General features: G+C 35.9%; 1 protein-coding gene across 1 annotated transcript; it reads right to left on the bottom strand.

The window, feature by feature from the left end:
- LOC109350096 (probable galacturonosyltransferase-like 1) lies at positions 992–2,495 on the bottom strand. The gene has a single exon (XM_019591232.1). The coding sequence runs from the start codon at positions 2,286–2,288 to the stop codon at positions 1,233–1,235; it is 1,056 nt and encodes a 351-aa protein (XP_019446777.1). The 5' UTR covers positions 2,289–2,495; the 3' UTR covers positions 992–1,232.

Genomic DNA, 16,773 nt, shown 5'->3' with positions numbered 1-16,773 from the left:
TTGATGCACAAAAAAACATAAATCAAAATTAAAAAGTGGAGGAATGAAGAAATTATCACAGACTTTATCCTGGCTCATGCCAATTCACCAACGCTAAATCCAATCTCCCTTTCTAATTTGAGGACTTTACACTATATAGAATCAAATGCTACATACATGTATAATTCCATATTCAATCCTTATTCAACTGTTTGACCTCTAAAATAGGATGCTCCACAACTCCTAAAAACAACAACTTTCACTCTTCTTTCTCATAATTTTCTAAGAAGATACCACACTCTTCGATTTTCGCTATCTTTTGTAAAAATATTGAAATCTCTGTTGTTGTAAAGGGGATGCACCTTACAACAATACTGTCAAAAACAAAAAAAAACCTTAAATCAAACTCTAATCAATTGACATTGTTATGCAAAGATGATTGTAGACTACAAATAATGGATGTGAATCTGAAAGTGAGAAATCACTTCGTTGAAGATGTGTATGAGTTTCTCTTAGTTTCTTGGAACCTCTCTCTTTGGAAATTGAAAGCTAAAAATGAATTTTGAATCAATAAAATCAATTATTTTTATACTTTATGTTATTAGTTAATCAACGGTCATTCATAATCAGTTATCTATTTTCAATGATTTATAATTGATTGTTTGTTAAAGAAATCATTTTTATAGCAATACTGATCGGATAATTAAATCATGATTGATTTACACAATATAATTGATGCATAATCCACTATTCATAGAGAATAACTCATTTTTTTCTAAAAACATATCAATTTAAATTATTTTAAAATGTTAAATCAATAATATGAGTTGTTCAATGATTAATTAGGACTCTCTTAAACCATTAAAAGATAAAATACATCTTAACATTAGATATAAGAGAATATAACAAGTAAAGCCTACTTAATTGTTATTGTCATAAAATCTTGTATGCATTATCTTCAACTTTTATTTTCATTAAAACATATATTACACAAATTATACAAATACTTTCAGTCTCCTGTTTTGTTTTCATATATAACGATGCTTTTGTTAAATACAAATAGATAAATGGCAATAAACCCCCATTTCAATAAAAGTTCCACTTAATTTTAGAATGCGTTATCCCTTAATAGATGTTCCATATATTATATAATATGAATTTCTAAGCAAAACATTTTCCTAATAATATCAATAATAAGACAAAAAACAGTGTAATTGATTCCTTACACACAAGGAAAAGAATTATGACGTCAGCTAAGCCTCAAGAGCAAAAGGAGTATGGAGCAGATCATAGGGAGCCCATAATGCATCCAACAAGCAAGGCCTGTTGGCGTCAAGCCTGGCCCATGGCTTACCTTTCCCACTCCAATGCAACAAGCTCACCGGGCCTGGATGCAAGTCCCGGCAAAGCCCACGGAAGTTATCCCCGCCGAGCCCATGCTGGTTCCACCGATGATCCACCGGTACAATTCTACCCGCAAAAACCAGCAGAAACGGTGGCAGCGATCCGAGCTCATAGATCCGCATTCTCTTCTGGAGCTCCATCCATTCTTGGATTCTCATCGTATAGTCCCCCGCCCGCCACAGCCTGAGGTCAATGACCATCACGCCGGTGTTGAAGTAACAAGGCCGGCGGCCGGCGAAGGTGGCGGAGAGTGAAGGGTTGGACCAAAACGACGGCGTGAAGTAGGCAGAGAAGTTGGCTGTGCAGTACTCCGGTGCGGCGAGGACGGTGTCGGAGCCGAGAGGCGTGGCGGCGAGTTTGGCAATGTCGTCGACGAGCACTAAGTCGGAGTCAAGATAAACGATTTTAGTGACGCAGAGAGGAAGTAGGTTCGCGAGGTAGCTTCTGGCGTAGTTGAGGGGACAGTCTAAGGCAGAGCGAATTGAGGTGGAGATGAGGCCTGCAACGGCACCGTCATTGAAGGGGTAGATCTGGAATTTCAGGTAAGGAAAAGAAGCGTCGAGGGTGTGGTTGAGGACGGTAGCGGAGGAAGGTTTGGAGGCGGCGGAGACAAAATGGAAAATAATGTTTTCTGGACAAGAGGAGTGTTGAAGAACGGAGAGGATGGCAGCCATTGAGCCACGGAGGTAAGTAACGTCGAGGGTCATTGCCACGTGGACTCTGTTGGCTGAGCATGTGTCATTGGGGTGGTGGGTAATGGTGGCGCAGGTGGGGGAGTTGTAGAATTTTGGAGCTTCCTTGAAGCGTTGAGCAGTGGGAAGAGTAATAGTAATCGTGAAAGAGGTGACAGAGTAGAATATGAAGAAGAAGGTGTGGAGGGTTATGGAAGGTGTAGTAAGTGCCATTGATGATGCGGTTATGGTTAATAATGGTAGGTGTGAGATTTGAATATCAGAATGGGAGAGGATGAGTAATTGTTTTGAAACATTTGAAGGGAGACAAAAACTAGGAATAGGAGAGGAGGGTGGAGGAATGAAAGAACACTGTTGCGTTCTCTGCTTGGCTTTTAACCCACGTTGGTCTAAAACAAGAGCAGCCTCAAAGCAAGTCAATTGTTGTAGTATTCTTCTTTTGGTCTTCAAGGATGGTCTTCTTATATATATGTATAATAATTCCATTTGTCCTTTTCCCTTATTTCAAAACAGGAGTAATTCTTTATTCTGTAAAAAATGTTCATGGCTATCTTGATTAAAGATGCTATTGAAATCTAAAAATGAACACAAATCAATACCCCTCTACTAATTGATTCCATGTTTACAAGTAATAAGTGTGGTCATGGTTGCATTTGCTACTGCAATTATTGGGATAATTGTAATACGCGATTATGAGAATTATGGTGTGACTTATTCTTTAATAAAAAATATTTTGCATGCGGTTGTATGTAGCCCAAAGCAACCACATTATTATAAATCACTATCACACTATAATTTCGTCTAATGTGGTTGTAGCAGTCAACATGTGATGCTTCCTCAATTTAAATAGCTGGTAGTACCCATGTTCAGTTTTGGATACAGAGTTCATTTTGTTATTAGTACAAGATCATAGTAATTCAGAACCTACTGATACTTTTTCTTTCAGGTTCTTTCTTTTTTTAAGCATTCGTATGAAAAATTATTTTACACTCAAAATTATATCAAGAGGATAACAATCTAAAGATAAAAACACCAGTCCCACAATAAATAAAGAACCCTCAAAGTTTATATATTGGAGTGAAGAAATTGGACTCATGTGTACTTGCATGCTCAAATGATGCTATTAATAACAGTTATTTTCTCTTTTGGCCATTAGGTGATTCTATGTTCCACCACTTTCATTCATTTTCTGTAGTTGAGCTCTCCACGTCTGGCGAAAGCTACAGAGCAGCGTTTATTTATTCATAACCTGCATCTCAAACACAAAGGTTGCAAGACTTTGCAACATCAACGAAATTGCAGCCACAGAAGACATAACTACACAGATAACAGTCAAATCATGAACCAAAAAGACACATGTCCCTAACTACAGAAACTGTGTAAAACCCCCTTTTCATTCAATAGCTTCTTTTGCTAATACCAACATATATTTAAGAAATAATTAGATCTTCTTTGGATTTCACTTATTGCACCCCTAATTTGCTTTAAAAGTGCCCCGAGCCTTAAATAGGAATGAATCTCAATGTAAGAATGCCAATTGTCATATTTTAGACTAATAATAATGTACTTTTTGAGAAATGTTATTGTAATATTTTAAACAAGATGATATTTAGGTATAATTAAGCAAAACCTAAAAAATTAATTATTTTTTAATATAATATCTATGTACTGTCATAGTAAAGATTAATATATTCTCGCTATAATATGGATAATTCATTTGTATTACTTTTTATGAAAAGTCAATTATGATTAATTATGAATGATAGATGATACAATAATAATGTATAAAACTTTTACATTGTCAATACATACATTTTTTCTGTTATATTTTCCTTAAATATATACTTGTTACTTTCTGATTTTTGGAAATGAATCAGATGAAAAAATAATATGAAGGGCGGTTCCGATGTGGAATGATGGTGCATTTGACAATGGAATTTGCTTTACAAAACAGACTTGTGAAACCGATAAACATAAATAATGTATAAGATGAAAGCCAAGAATCAATCCTTAAGGGCGTCATTACAGTGAGGAATAATAAGATATCTAAAAAGAAATACTTTTTACTCAGAAAACGTACCGTAGTTTAAAAATAAAATAGATGGCCATTTTTTTCCCTTCATGGAACATCATTTTATTCCCCGGTTTATAAACTACTAAGACTTCCCACGTTGTGTGGAGATGGGTCCATGTCCAACTAAACATGAAGTTTCATCTGAAATAAATGAAGGTGATGTTGGTTAATTTGGAAGGGAAAGGGACTTGCAAACTATAGACGGGTTAGCTGTCAAGGAACTTACACTCACTCTAGAGTGACATGCATCTTGGTTTGTTATGGTAAAGAATGGGAGGAAAGTAAGATTTTGGAGAAAAATATGTGAAAGTTCATGAGTAGAATAAGACAAATTGGGAGTTGTTGTTATATGCTTTTGTGGTAAAAGTATCATAAACTCCCTTCTACAATATTTAGTAACAGAAAAAAATTTAAGTAACACTCCTTTCTACAATATTGGAGAGTACTTTTTAAAAGAAAATAATTAAGCAGGCAGACTTAAATGCATGCCGTGACAGTTCTAGGAAGGAAAGAAAGAGTGTGTAAAATAAATTAAAATTAAAATAATAAATATAGTTAATTATAAAAAGATGCATTAATATTAAAATTACGAAATTTAAATATATTTAATGAAATAAACTACATATTTCATAATTAATCTCTATATGATATCATATTTTTTGGTATTACTAAGATTATTCCATCAGCTGATGGATAATGAACTAATACATTTCGGGGTGCATGACTGACCCTTCTAGGAATTGAACCCTTGACCTTTTGGTCAACGTATGAATCTATCAGCCTTACATCACTTGACTAATGTTTTGTTGGTATATGATATCACATTTTGAAATCGTTGAATGATTAGTTAATTGTCAATATTGTTGAACACTTCTCACTAAATATAAGGTACTAGACATTCATTCATTCATGCATCTCTCATTCGATTATGGAACTTATATTTTTATAATTTTCATAGTAAAAAAAACTTCTACAATTGTATTGCTAACTTTAAAAAGAAGATAAACTAATGGATAAAATGTATCTTTCACTTTAAACCAACTAATCTGAAAAATGATTGATTCCTTTCAAAGAATCAAATTCAACAATTTTACGCATATTAATGATGTAAATTTCAAGTTAATTATCAGACATCACTAAATGATTTGAACAAAAATCACATGGATAAAACTTTATAAATTTAATCAATTTTGACATATCAAAATTATTGAAAGAAATCAGTATGACTCAAATAAGACATACAAAAAACAAATGAGTATTTTCTAAGAGAAACAATCTTAAAGTTCCTTAAACAATATATACACAATCTTATAAAATAATTTAACATGACAGATTAGTTGTTTTTCATAAAACATATGTCATTTATAAAAAAAAAATTGGGATATGTAAAATTATAAGTGGTATACATTTTCTTTTCAAAAAGATACAGGGTATGCAATTACACCCTTAATTGCATGTAGCTTCATCCCTGAATGCTTGAGAAGACTATTTTAGCTATCCTCGTGGCAATTCTATTTTCTCATTAAATAAAACATTAATGTTTCACCCCGGTAATCCGGATGCCCCACTTGCCTGTGTGGTCTTCTCCCCCAACTGACCAAACCCGGGCATGACCAATTGAAGGAATTCATAGGCTCATTGATCGGACTTTCCAGGTCGGGTTTGGAACCACTTCCGCATGACACACTGCCAATAGCACACTGACACACCACCTGCAATCTCACTTACCCCCTGCCAGTACAACAAAGACAAATATGAGATATGACTACCAGACCTGCAAAATCCATCTAACACGGGAAAAGCAACTCCTGACAGGCCAGAATGCTAGGCCATGCCAACAATATCCTCTAGAAGCCACGTCATCCATCTCAACCACTATAAATACGGGTTTCTCCAAATAGGAAGTATTCTAATCCATCAAGGTATTCATCACTTATCACTTGTCATTATCACTCTCTATTTACCTCTCTACTCTCATTTATTGCTCCCGAGCATTACCTCTTGTCTCATACTAACTTGATCGTTGGAGAACCTTTTCAAGTACCTCCATTGGATGATCCAAGTCTACCTCCATTCAGATACTAGAAGAACTCTTGCTTGGACCTCTAGTCTGACCACTCCGACCAACCACAAAAGAACATTGGTGCAATATGTGGCTTACCTACACCATGGTGACCCTCAGAAATCAAGCAAACCCCACCAGTCAGATAGAACCAACACCCACAAACATGTCTCCAACCACCACACACCTTCCATTAACCCTGCATCATAATTAAAAACTTCATACTAAGCTAGTTGGAGCCATCATACTGCCCCAAAACAGCCACCACCAACCACCCAACAACTCCTCCAAATCATAGAAGGGCAAGAAAGGATGATCCAGCAGCACACCAATATGGTAGATGAACTACGCCAATCCAAGCTAGAGTCGAGTTACGGACTACCGTCGTAGGTCACCCAAGCACATACCGCTGAGTCTACCAGAGAATCCTACAATATCCAAAAAATCCCATACACACAAAGACCACAAATCATACCTAATTCTCTGATCATAACGTCTGTGAAGCCAAACACCCCTTCGCTGATGATATCATGTCCCTCCCCCTACCAAAACACTTGGCCCACTCGACCAACATCGACCTGTATGATGAAACCTCAGACCTCCACGACTACCTTGATGCTTTCGATACATCTATGCTCTTCCATGGAGCAAGAGACCCTATCATGTGCTGAGCCTTCCCACTCACTCTAAAACGCACCACTCTCAAGTAGTTCACTCGGCTAACAACAAACAACATCGATCATTGGTCCACCTTGGCTAGCACATTCAATGCCCGGTTTACGGCCAACAAGGAGCTACCACGATCTTCCTATTACTTGTCCAATATTCGGTAACACACGCTCGAATCCGTCCGTGCATAGCTAGACAGATTCAATGATATGGCGATGAGGGTACGTACCCTAAGTACTGATGTGGCGGTGCACGTATTGGTCACGGGCCTAAAGGATGGCCTGTTTAGAAATGAAATAACTAAATATAATGACCTCACTATGGAAGACCTCAGTGACCGTTATTATGAAGGTGTTGTCTGAGGGCATGATGATCCCTTGGTCATCACAGCATAGTTGATTAATAAGAAGATCGACAGACTCTTCATTGGCTAAGGGAGCTCGACAGAAATCATATTCCAAGATCTATTTGCGATGGAATTGAGAGACCATGACCAATTACCTAACGAAGGGCAGTTGGTAGGATTCACTGGCCAAGGTATAACTCCATATGGCTACATGGATGTTTGGTTGAAAGTTGGCGACCAGCCCACAAGCAGAACAATCCACTTCAAGTTTCTGGCCAATGATTACCAATCGACCTGCAACGCTATTGTGGGTTGCCAAAAGCTCAACCACCTTGAAGTGGTGGTCTCCACACCACCCACGTGCTTGAAATTTCTCTATTCTTATCTTCGAATATGTATAGTGCGGGGAGACCAGCATAGTGCCCGAAGTTGCTACCATATGAGCCTTCCCCTTTGTAAAGAAGTAAGATGAGGGCCACCGGTGACAAAAAGGCCAACGGTTGTGCAGATGGTAGAGTTGGATGCCTAGGCTGATGAAAGAGAACTTCGCCCACAGCTAAAGGGGAAAACCCCTTTGTAGCTCAGACGACTAGAGACCAACTCGGTGTATTTGGGCGACACCCTTCTAGAAGCCCCAAAAATAAAGCTCGTCAAATGCTTAAGGGCCAACAAAGACCTTTTCTCCTCGACTGCAACTAATATGCTCGGAATTAACCCTCGATAATGTGTCATCGGTTGACAACCAACCCGAGAGCAAAACCAGTGGCCCAAAAGCAGAAAAAATGGGGGTCGAGAGAACAAGTAAGGTTGCTCAGAAAACTAAAAGTGCAAGTGTCAAGAGAGTACTTTAGCTTGCCTATGTTTTGATGAAGACAAATGACTTAGTGAAAGCTTAAAGACAACTCAACAAATCAACATGCCAAAGATTCAAGAGCTTCATGTCTAGACTAGAATCTTAGATGTGTCTTAGTTATTGAGTTTAGGTTACGTAAACCTAGATGCAAATCTCACAAAGGCTAAAAACTATCATATCATTTTCATGAGACATACCATATAGTTTATTATATATTCATGCATTAATCATACATGTTATTTGTGCATTTTAGGCATAACATAAAGGTAAAACATGTATAGTTGATAAGCATAATATATAGGTAGTTTACCAATTAACATCTTAACTGAAAATACGTCAGCTAATCGATTAAGTAAAGCTTTAATTGATTAACGTGAAAACAATTTTTAATAGTTTCAATAGATAACTGAAAAACGGATTTCAGTTACTCTCTAACCACATGTTAATCGATTAACATGCAACATAATTGATTAACTAGGTGAAAAACAGCTTTTATATATAAACCGTTTTGTTAACATATTTCATATACGATTTAATACATTCATACATTCATATTAGAATTGCTAATTTGCATATTTTCATGTTCAATGTATGTCATATAGGCAGAGTGAATTGCATGTGAGATTAGAGTGAGATAGTATTATGCTTAGGGATTAACATGTCATCTATTACATATTATCAAATGTGTTCATCATCCTATCTTATTCTTGCATGATCCTTTCATTATTGTTTAGAGATTTCTTAAGGGTAGAAATTACATGTTTTTCATGATTTTCATCTTATACATGTTTATAGTAATTGTGAGATTTGTATAGGGTTTATAGCTTGTTCTTTTTGTAATATTTGAGCTATTTTAGTGCTTCACATTACTCTATTTTTGTGTTATTTTGTGTAACAAGCAAAAGTCGTCTCTTGGTGTCGTACCACCAAAGAGACTAGAGAGTCTTCACCAAGACTTAGAGGTCTTGAGTTTAGAGCATACTTTTGGATGGGGCTGGATTGTAGGAAAAGTTTTTCTAGGCGATTGCGTAAGGTCAAGCCAAGGTAGAGGTTCTGGGAACTCAAGAAGGGAGCGTTCAAGGTCTTGTAATTGGAAGTGTGTATGTAAGACACGTTGGTTTCAAATTTTAGTGAAGAAAAATCTCCCAGATCAGAGGGAGGAATGGATGTAGTTTTGTAGTGGACTGCAAAACGAACCAGTATAAAAACCTTGTTGCAGGCTGTTTCTTTCCCTTATTTCTTTACTGTTTTTAGTATCTTTTAATTACCTATTGTAGCTGATATTTTGAATATATTATTACTGCCAAATAAAGATCATTTGTGTTCAAATATATCTGCTAAATCAATTCTGTATAATCTGTAATTGGCTATGTAATTGAGCCAGTCAGCAACGGCTAATTCTATGCGACTTAATCGATTAAGTCATAGCTTTAATCGATTAATTGGGTAAATTTCCAGAATAGGGCGTTGGTGCAAATAGCGGTAAGTGGGAACCGCGACACCTATTCAACCCCCTCCCCCTTCTAGGTGTATTATGTCATTGATACCTAACAAGTGGTATCAGAGCTAGTATGACATGCTAGCTCAACCGTATCCAGATGACCCGTTAGGGAAATAAAATGGGTTCCACCAACCCCTTTGGCGGTGATGGCGCATCTATTAACCGCCCTCCCGTATTCAGTGGCGAAGGATATGCCTACTCAGATATTTGGGAATCCGTAGTCAACGGGCCCTTTGTTCCACAACATCTAGTGGGCGGTGAACCGAAAGATAAACCTAAAAGTCTATGGACCGATGATGAACGCAAAAAGGTTCAGTATAACCTATGTGCCAAAAATATCATCACATTAACCATATCCTATGATGAGTTCTTTCGGGTATCATATTGCCAACATGCTAAAGAAATGTGGGACACTTTACAAGTGACCCACGATGGCACTAGCGATGTCAAGCATGCCAGGCTGAATGCCCTGACACATGAAATGAGTTATTTCATATGTTACCAAATAAATCTATTAGTGATATGCAAAAACGTTTTACTCATATAGTTAACCATTTAGTTGCTTTGGATAAATTGTTTAACAAAGGTGAGCTTACTAACAAAGTTTTACGCTGTCTAGACAGGAGTTGGCAACCAAAAGTAACAGCTATTATGGGATCAAAGGATATTGACTCCATGCCTTTGGCGACATTGTTCGAAAAACTCCCAGAGCACGAAATGGAGCTTGGACGCCTGACTATACACGAAGAATCAGATTGCAAAAATAAAAGTATATCTCTCAAGGCAACCACGTCTTAATCCACAGAAGAGAGAGAAGAAGATGAATCTGATTCAGATATAGATGATGAAACTTTGAGCCTTCTAGTACGCAAATTCGGGAAATTTCTAAAGAAGAGAGGCTAAAAATGTTTCCATAAGAATGAAGCGCGAGAGGCGACTTGAAAATGGAAGAGTAAAGAGCGCTTCACTTGCCATGAATGTGGTAAGCCAGGACACATGAGGTTCTAGTGTCCTACTTACCTCAAGAAGGTTGATTCAGATAAGAGCACTCCTCAGGACTTCAAATCGAAGAATGCTTACATAGTATGGGATGCACCATAGGAGGATACAACATCTAACATCTCAGATGAAGAGGAGACAACAAAGCTATGCCTTATGACGAGAACAAATGATACTTGTTGCTCAAATTCAAAAGAGGTAAATAGCAAGGTATATTCTGACACCCCATCTACTTCATTTGATGATTATCCTCCATATGATGACTTGTATAATGCGTATGTCAAATTGCATGATGAGTTAGAAATTAGCTAGGATTAGTTCCGATAGAAAAAGAGTAATCCTACTAAACGAACAAAAATTAGTTTCATTACAAAAAGAATTAGATGAACTAAAATTGGAAAATGAAACATTAGATCTGATTTATTCTTGTAACACATTCAATTGCTCTGATAATAATTTATGTCAACCTACTGTGTGTGATTCTTGCGTTGATTTGAAAAATGAGAATTTGAGATTAAATGAAAACTCGCAAAACTCACAGAGAGTCAAAACATGCTAGACACTATGCTTAGTAAAACCAGGAATGTTGGTGACCATACCTGGCTACGATATATCCCCCCTATGCGCAGGAGAAGACCATATAGGAGACCTATTAATCGACTCAATAAGAAATTTTTTAATAAAAAGCTTCCTACATGCTTTTATTGTGGCACTCTTGGCCACACTTCCTATTCTTGTTATATTAGAAAATATGGTATACCTAGTGGCGTGTATGTATTGATGAAAAAGGGAGATAACTCCCTAGTTACTAACAGAAAATGATCCAACATAACTTGGGTACGTGAAAACGGTAAGTGATCTATGTTTTGCATGTATGTCTTCGAGCACATGGACAACATTGGTATCTTGATAGTGGATGCTCGAGACATATGACGGGTGATAGATCAAAATTCCTATATCTATCCTTGCAAAGAAAAAGGTTTGTCACTTATGGAGACAACAACAAAGTGAAGGTACTTGGCACCGGAACAATTGGCAACTCAAATCCGGTCGTGATCGAAAATGTATTATATGTCGATGGTCTGGAACATAACCATTTGAGTATCAGCCAACTATGTGATAAATGTATCCATGTATATGTTGATTCCAAGTGTTGTATTACTCGTGACAATGTATCTAATAAAGTTAAGTTTATTGGATATCGTATAAATAATATCTATATGGTTAATCTAGATGATGTCACTACTCTATTTTCAAAATGTTTTATATCTAAAGAGGATGACATATGGCTTTGGCATAGGCGCGTCGCTCATATTCACATAAAACATCTAGATAAATTGTCTAAAAATAATTTGATTGATGGGCTATCAAAACTTGATTTTAAAACTCAAGAAACTTGTGACACTTGTCAAAGATGTAAACAAGTTAAAAACTCTTTAGCAAAAAAGAATGTGATATCCACAACAAGAGCTTTGGAGCTTCTCCATATGGACTTGTTTGGACCATCACAGGTTATGAGTTTTGGTGGTAGCTTTTATGCTTTAGTGATCGTTGACGATTTCTCTAGATTTACATGGACATTATTTCTCTCATCCAAGAGCGATGCTTTTAAGTCTTTCAAAGACCTTGCCAAGAAAATTCAGAACCAATTTAATCATAAGATAGTATATATTCGATCTGATCATGGTGGCGAATTTGAAAACCACTTATTTGATAAATTTTAATAAATATGGTATTATGCATCAATTTTCGACCCCTTGTACCCCTCAACAAAATGGAGTTTTTGCAAGGAAGAATCGAGTCTTAGAGGAGCTTGCTAGAACCATGCTAAATGAAAGCAAGATTCCTATATATTTTTGGGCTGATGCAGTGCATACAGCTTGCTATGTGATTAGTCGAATACTATTGAGGCCTACTTTTTCAAAAACTCTAAATGAACTTTTAAAAGGCCGTAGACCTAATATTTCTCATTTTCATGTTTTTGGCTGTAAATGCTTCATTTTAAATAATGGAAAAAGAGCTTTAAGTAAATTTGATTCAAAAGCTGATGAGGTTATATTTTTGAGGTATTCATTACATAGTAAAGCTTATCGAGTCTTTAATAAGTATTCAATGCAAGTAGAAGAGTATGTGCATGTACATTTTGACGAATCTTCTCCCAAAGAGAAGAGGAAGGTATTTCATGATGATGTTGCAGGTGCTTTGGAAGAAGCATACTCTAAGGACATGGACCAGGACAAAGAAGAAGCAGAAGCAGAGCAAACTATACAAGATGAGCATCAGGACTTTCCAATCACGTTGAAGACCAAGAAGGATCATCCACTCGACAAAGTGATAGGTGATATAACTACGGGGGTGGTAACCCGTAGCTCTTTACGTAAATTTTGTAACTTTGTTGCTTTTGTATCTCAAATCGAGCCTAAGACCATCAATGAGGCCATTGAGGATGTGCACTAGGGTATAGCTATGTAAGAAGAGCTAAACCTGTTTGAGCACAATAATGTATGGGACTTGGTCCCCAAGCCTAAAGAACATCCAATGATTGGTACTAGATGGCTCTTTCGTAATAAATTGGATGAATTTGGCTTGATAATCAGAAATAAAGCTCGCTTAGTGGCCAAAGGCTAGAACCAGGATCCAGATTAGAGGCCATAAGGATGCTTTTATCCTTTGCATCAATTATGAAAGTCAAGCTCTTTCAAATGGATGTCAAGAGTGCCTTCTTGAATGGCTACATTCAAGAGGAGGTATATGTAGATGAACCTCCTAGCTTTGAAAATTTTAAGTATCCGAACCATGTATATAAGCTCAAAAAGGCCCTTTATGGCCTGAAACAAGCTCCCAGAGCCTAGTATGATAGATTGAGCTTTTTCCTCTTGGAAAAAGGGTTTGTGAGGGGTATGGTTGATACTACCCTCTTTATTCGTATAATCACGTGCTTTTAGTTCAAATATATGTTGATGATATAATCTTCAGATCTATTAATGATATTCTATGTACAAAATTTTCTGAGTTAATGCAGGGTGAATTTGAGATGTCGATGATGGATGAGCTGACCTTCTTTCTTGGACTTTAAATCAAACAAATGGAAAGTGACATCTTCATTCATCAATCGAAATATTGCAAAGAGTTACTGAAGAAGTTCGATATGAAAAAATTTAACGAGGCTTCAACACCTATGGCGTATGCAAGCTATCTAGATAAAGATGAAAAGGGAAAAGAAATAGAGGTAACCAAATATCATGGGATTATCAGCTCATTATTGTATTGAAATGTGAGTCTCCTGATATTATGTTTAGTGTTTACATGTATGCTAGATTTCAAGCCTTGCCTAAAGATTCATATTATACTGCTATAAGACGAATTATGAGATATTTAAAAGGAACAACTAATATGGGATTATGGTATCCTATGAATGCCTCGTTATCCTTTGTAGGGTATTCCGATTCCTATTTTGTGGGATGCAAGTTGTAACGGAAAAGCACTAGTGAGACTTGTCATTTACTTGGTAGTTCCTTGGTTGCATGGCACAGTAAAAAGCAAGCATGTGTTGCTTTGTCCAATGTCGAAGCGGAATATATTGCTGTCGGTGTGTGTTGCGCTCAAATCCTCTGGATGAAGCAACAACTTAAGAACTTTTGACTTAAACTAGAAAAGATTCCCATAAAATGTGATAACATAAGTGCCATAAACCTATCCAAGAATCCCGTTTTGCAATCTAGAACAAAGAATATTGAAATTAGACATCATTTCTTTCGTGATCATGTGTAAATAGGCAATTGTGTGCTTGAATTTGTTGAAACATCTAAGCAATTGGCTGATATTTTCACCAAGCCTCTCTCACAAGATATATTCTATGTTCTTCGAAGAGAACTTGGAATTCTTGATGAAAATTATCTTGATTAAAATCATCTAGATATGTTATTATATGCTTCACATGATAAATGTCTTCTATGCTTCAAAATGTGTACTTGTTATGAATTCATTATATTCCTATTATGACTCATGATCTTGTATAACAAGCTAAAAATATATATGTGATTGAGTAAAAACTGTTTTTTAAAAGTTAGAAATATTTGCATGCTTTTAAAACCCAAAAACCTTTTGATTCTGCAAATCTGATGCAAGTTAATCGATTAATTATCCTCCTCAAGTAGAAAACATTTCAATTTTCACTAAATTTAATCGATTAAGATTTATTTTAATCGATTACGTGGGCTCATTTTTCAGAAAACCTGGAATTTTTACACTGCATAATCGATTAAAATGCATCACTTAATCGATTAACAACAACAAATATATTAGAATCAGATGCAATTTTCTCACTTTTTCAAACCCTCTCTTCCTCATTTTCTATGAAAATCTCAAATAAAAGCAGCAAATTTGAAATCTTAGCTTAATAGAAGTATTAAACCTCACTTTTACCCATTTGTGTACCTCATTTCAGCTACTCCGTTTATCTATTTTCCAAGAAATCTCATTCCCATTTCCAAAACCCTAAGCTCCAGGTTCCATCCCTTATCCTCCTTCTCCTCTCATTACTCACGGTTTTAATCATTAATGGAAAGAGGACGTTCGAAGAGGTTCAAGACAACTACTAATCGTACTCATAGGCCTCCTAATGTTTCATCTTCAAATCCGAACGTAAGGCACGACCGTGGAGATCCCTACTACTCACTGTCGCGACCCGATTTTTTGTTGGAAGACCGGCTCTGCGACTTGGGAGGAGTCAAACTCGATTTCTACCCCTTCCAATTGATTTGGAGTCGCCACTACGTTTTTTGAGGTTAAAACGTAGAAAACTCTCCAGTAAGCCCAATTAGAATAAAATGGTCTTTAGACAGAGATTCTAAGCTCGAGAGTCGATTATGGATCGGGGAAGGTATTAGCACCCAATTCGCTCGTATTAAAACGATACCCTCGCTAATGACATGGACTTTTATACCCTTAACAATTATTTATTTAGAAATTAATTATCATAACAAAATATTTTTATTTTTTATATTTGTGTCTGACAAGAGGTTATCCTACTCCTACGTATCCCTAGGTGTAATAGGGAAATCAAGACTAAGTAGTTCTGGTTCGAAAATTGTTTGATTAGCTTGGTTGATTGTTATTGATCTGAAGATATCGATTCGGTATTGATAGATTTGGTGGAGTTGATTTTGTGGATTTTGAAATATTTAGTATATGATTGTTTTAATTCAATGGAACTAATAGTTTAGAGATGGTATTGGTCGTAGACCTTCTTCTCATTCTCAAGGAAGTTAGAGACAACTCGAACTATAACATTACTATAAAAGTTCCATATTTAATTAAGGTAAGAGAAGTTTTAATTATATTTTTATATGGAATTAATAGCTTAGATATGGTGTTGATCGTAGACCTTATTCCCATTTTCAGAGAAGTTAGAGACGACTCAAACCATAACATTACTATAAAAATTCCATAATTAATTCGCAATAAAATAGTTTTGCATTATTATTTTTTATAATTATAAAATTTAAGTCATAAAATAGTTTTGGAACTACTTTTTATATATTAAATTTAAGTTATAACATAGTTTTAAATTATTTTTTTATTTATGAAATTTGAAAGTGTGCATGTCAAGAGGAGCACTTTGGAAAGCTTGCCCACTATGTGTTTTGATGAGGACAATTTGAGTTTCATAAGAGCTTGAAGATCATCAACAAATCAACGTGCTTAAGCCTCAAGATTGGTATTAGACTTAGACTAGTAATTAGTTTAGGTTGAGTCTAAGGCTTAGGTAAACTCAATACATGTCTCATATACATAATACATTAAATCATTTTATTTTGAGATATGACATTCATAATATGTTCATGCATCATATATATACATGTTATCTGTGCATCCTAGGCATAAACTTAGTGTTGAACATGTATAAGTTAAGTGCATAACGTATTTGAGTTATGCAATTTAAAAATATACATAGAAATATGCAGTTAATCGATTAAGGTGAGTTTTAATCGATTAACGTAAGTTTTTGAAAAGCAGTTGGAACAGAAAACTTGGAAAACCGAATTAGTTACAATTTTGTATCTCGTTAATCGATTAACCAAGAACTTAATCGATTAACTGGGCTGCAGAATGGTTTCTTTATAAGCTGTGTTTTCAGAACTCAAGCTCATTCTTGCATGTTAGATTTTAAGAGAGTTAGAGCATATTTTCAT

This window comes from Lupinus angustifolius, chromosome LG06, assembly GCF_001865875.1.
Source record: "Lupinus angustifolius cultivar Tanjil chromosome LG06, LupAngTanjil_v1.0, whole genome shotgun sequence".
Classification (NCBI taxonomy): Eukaryota; Viridiplantae; Streptophyta; class Magnoliopsida; order Fabales; family Fabaceae; genus Lupinus; species Lupinus angustifolius.
The sequence above is the reverse complement of the archived record's forward strand: the minus strand, read 5'-3'. Positions and strand labels throughout refer to the sequence as shown.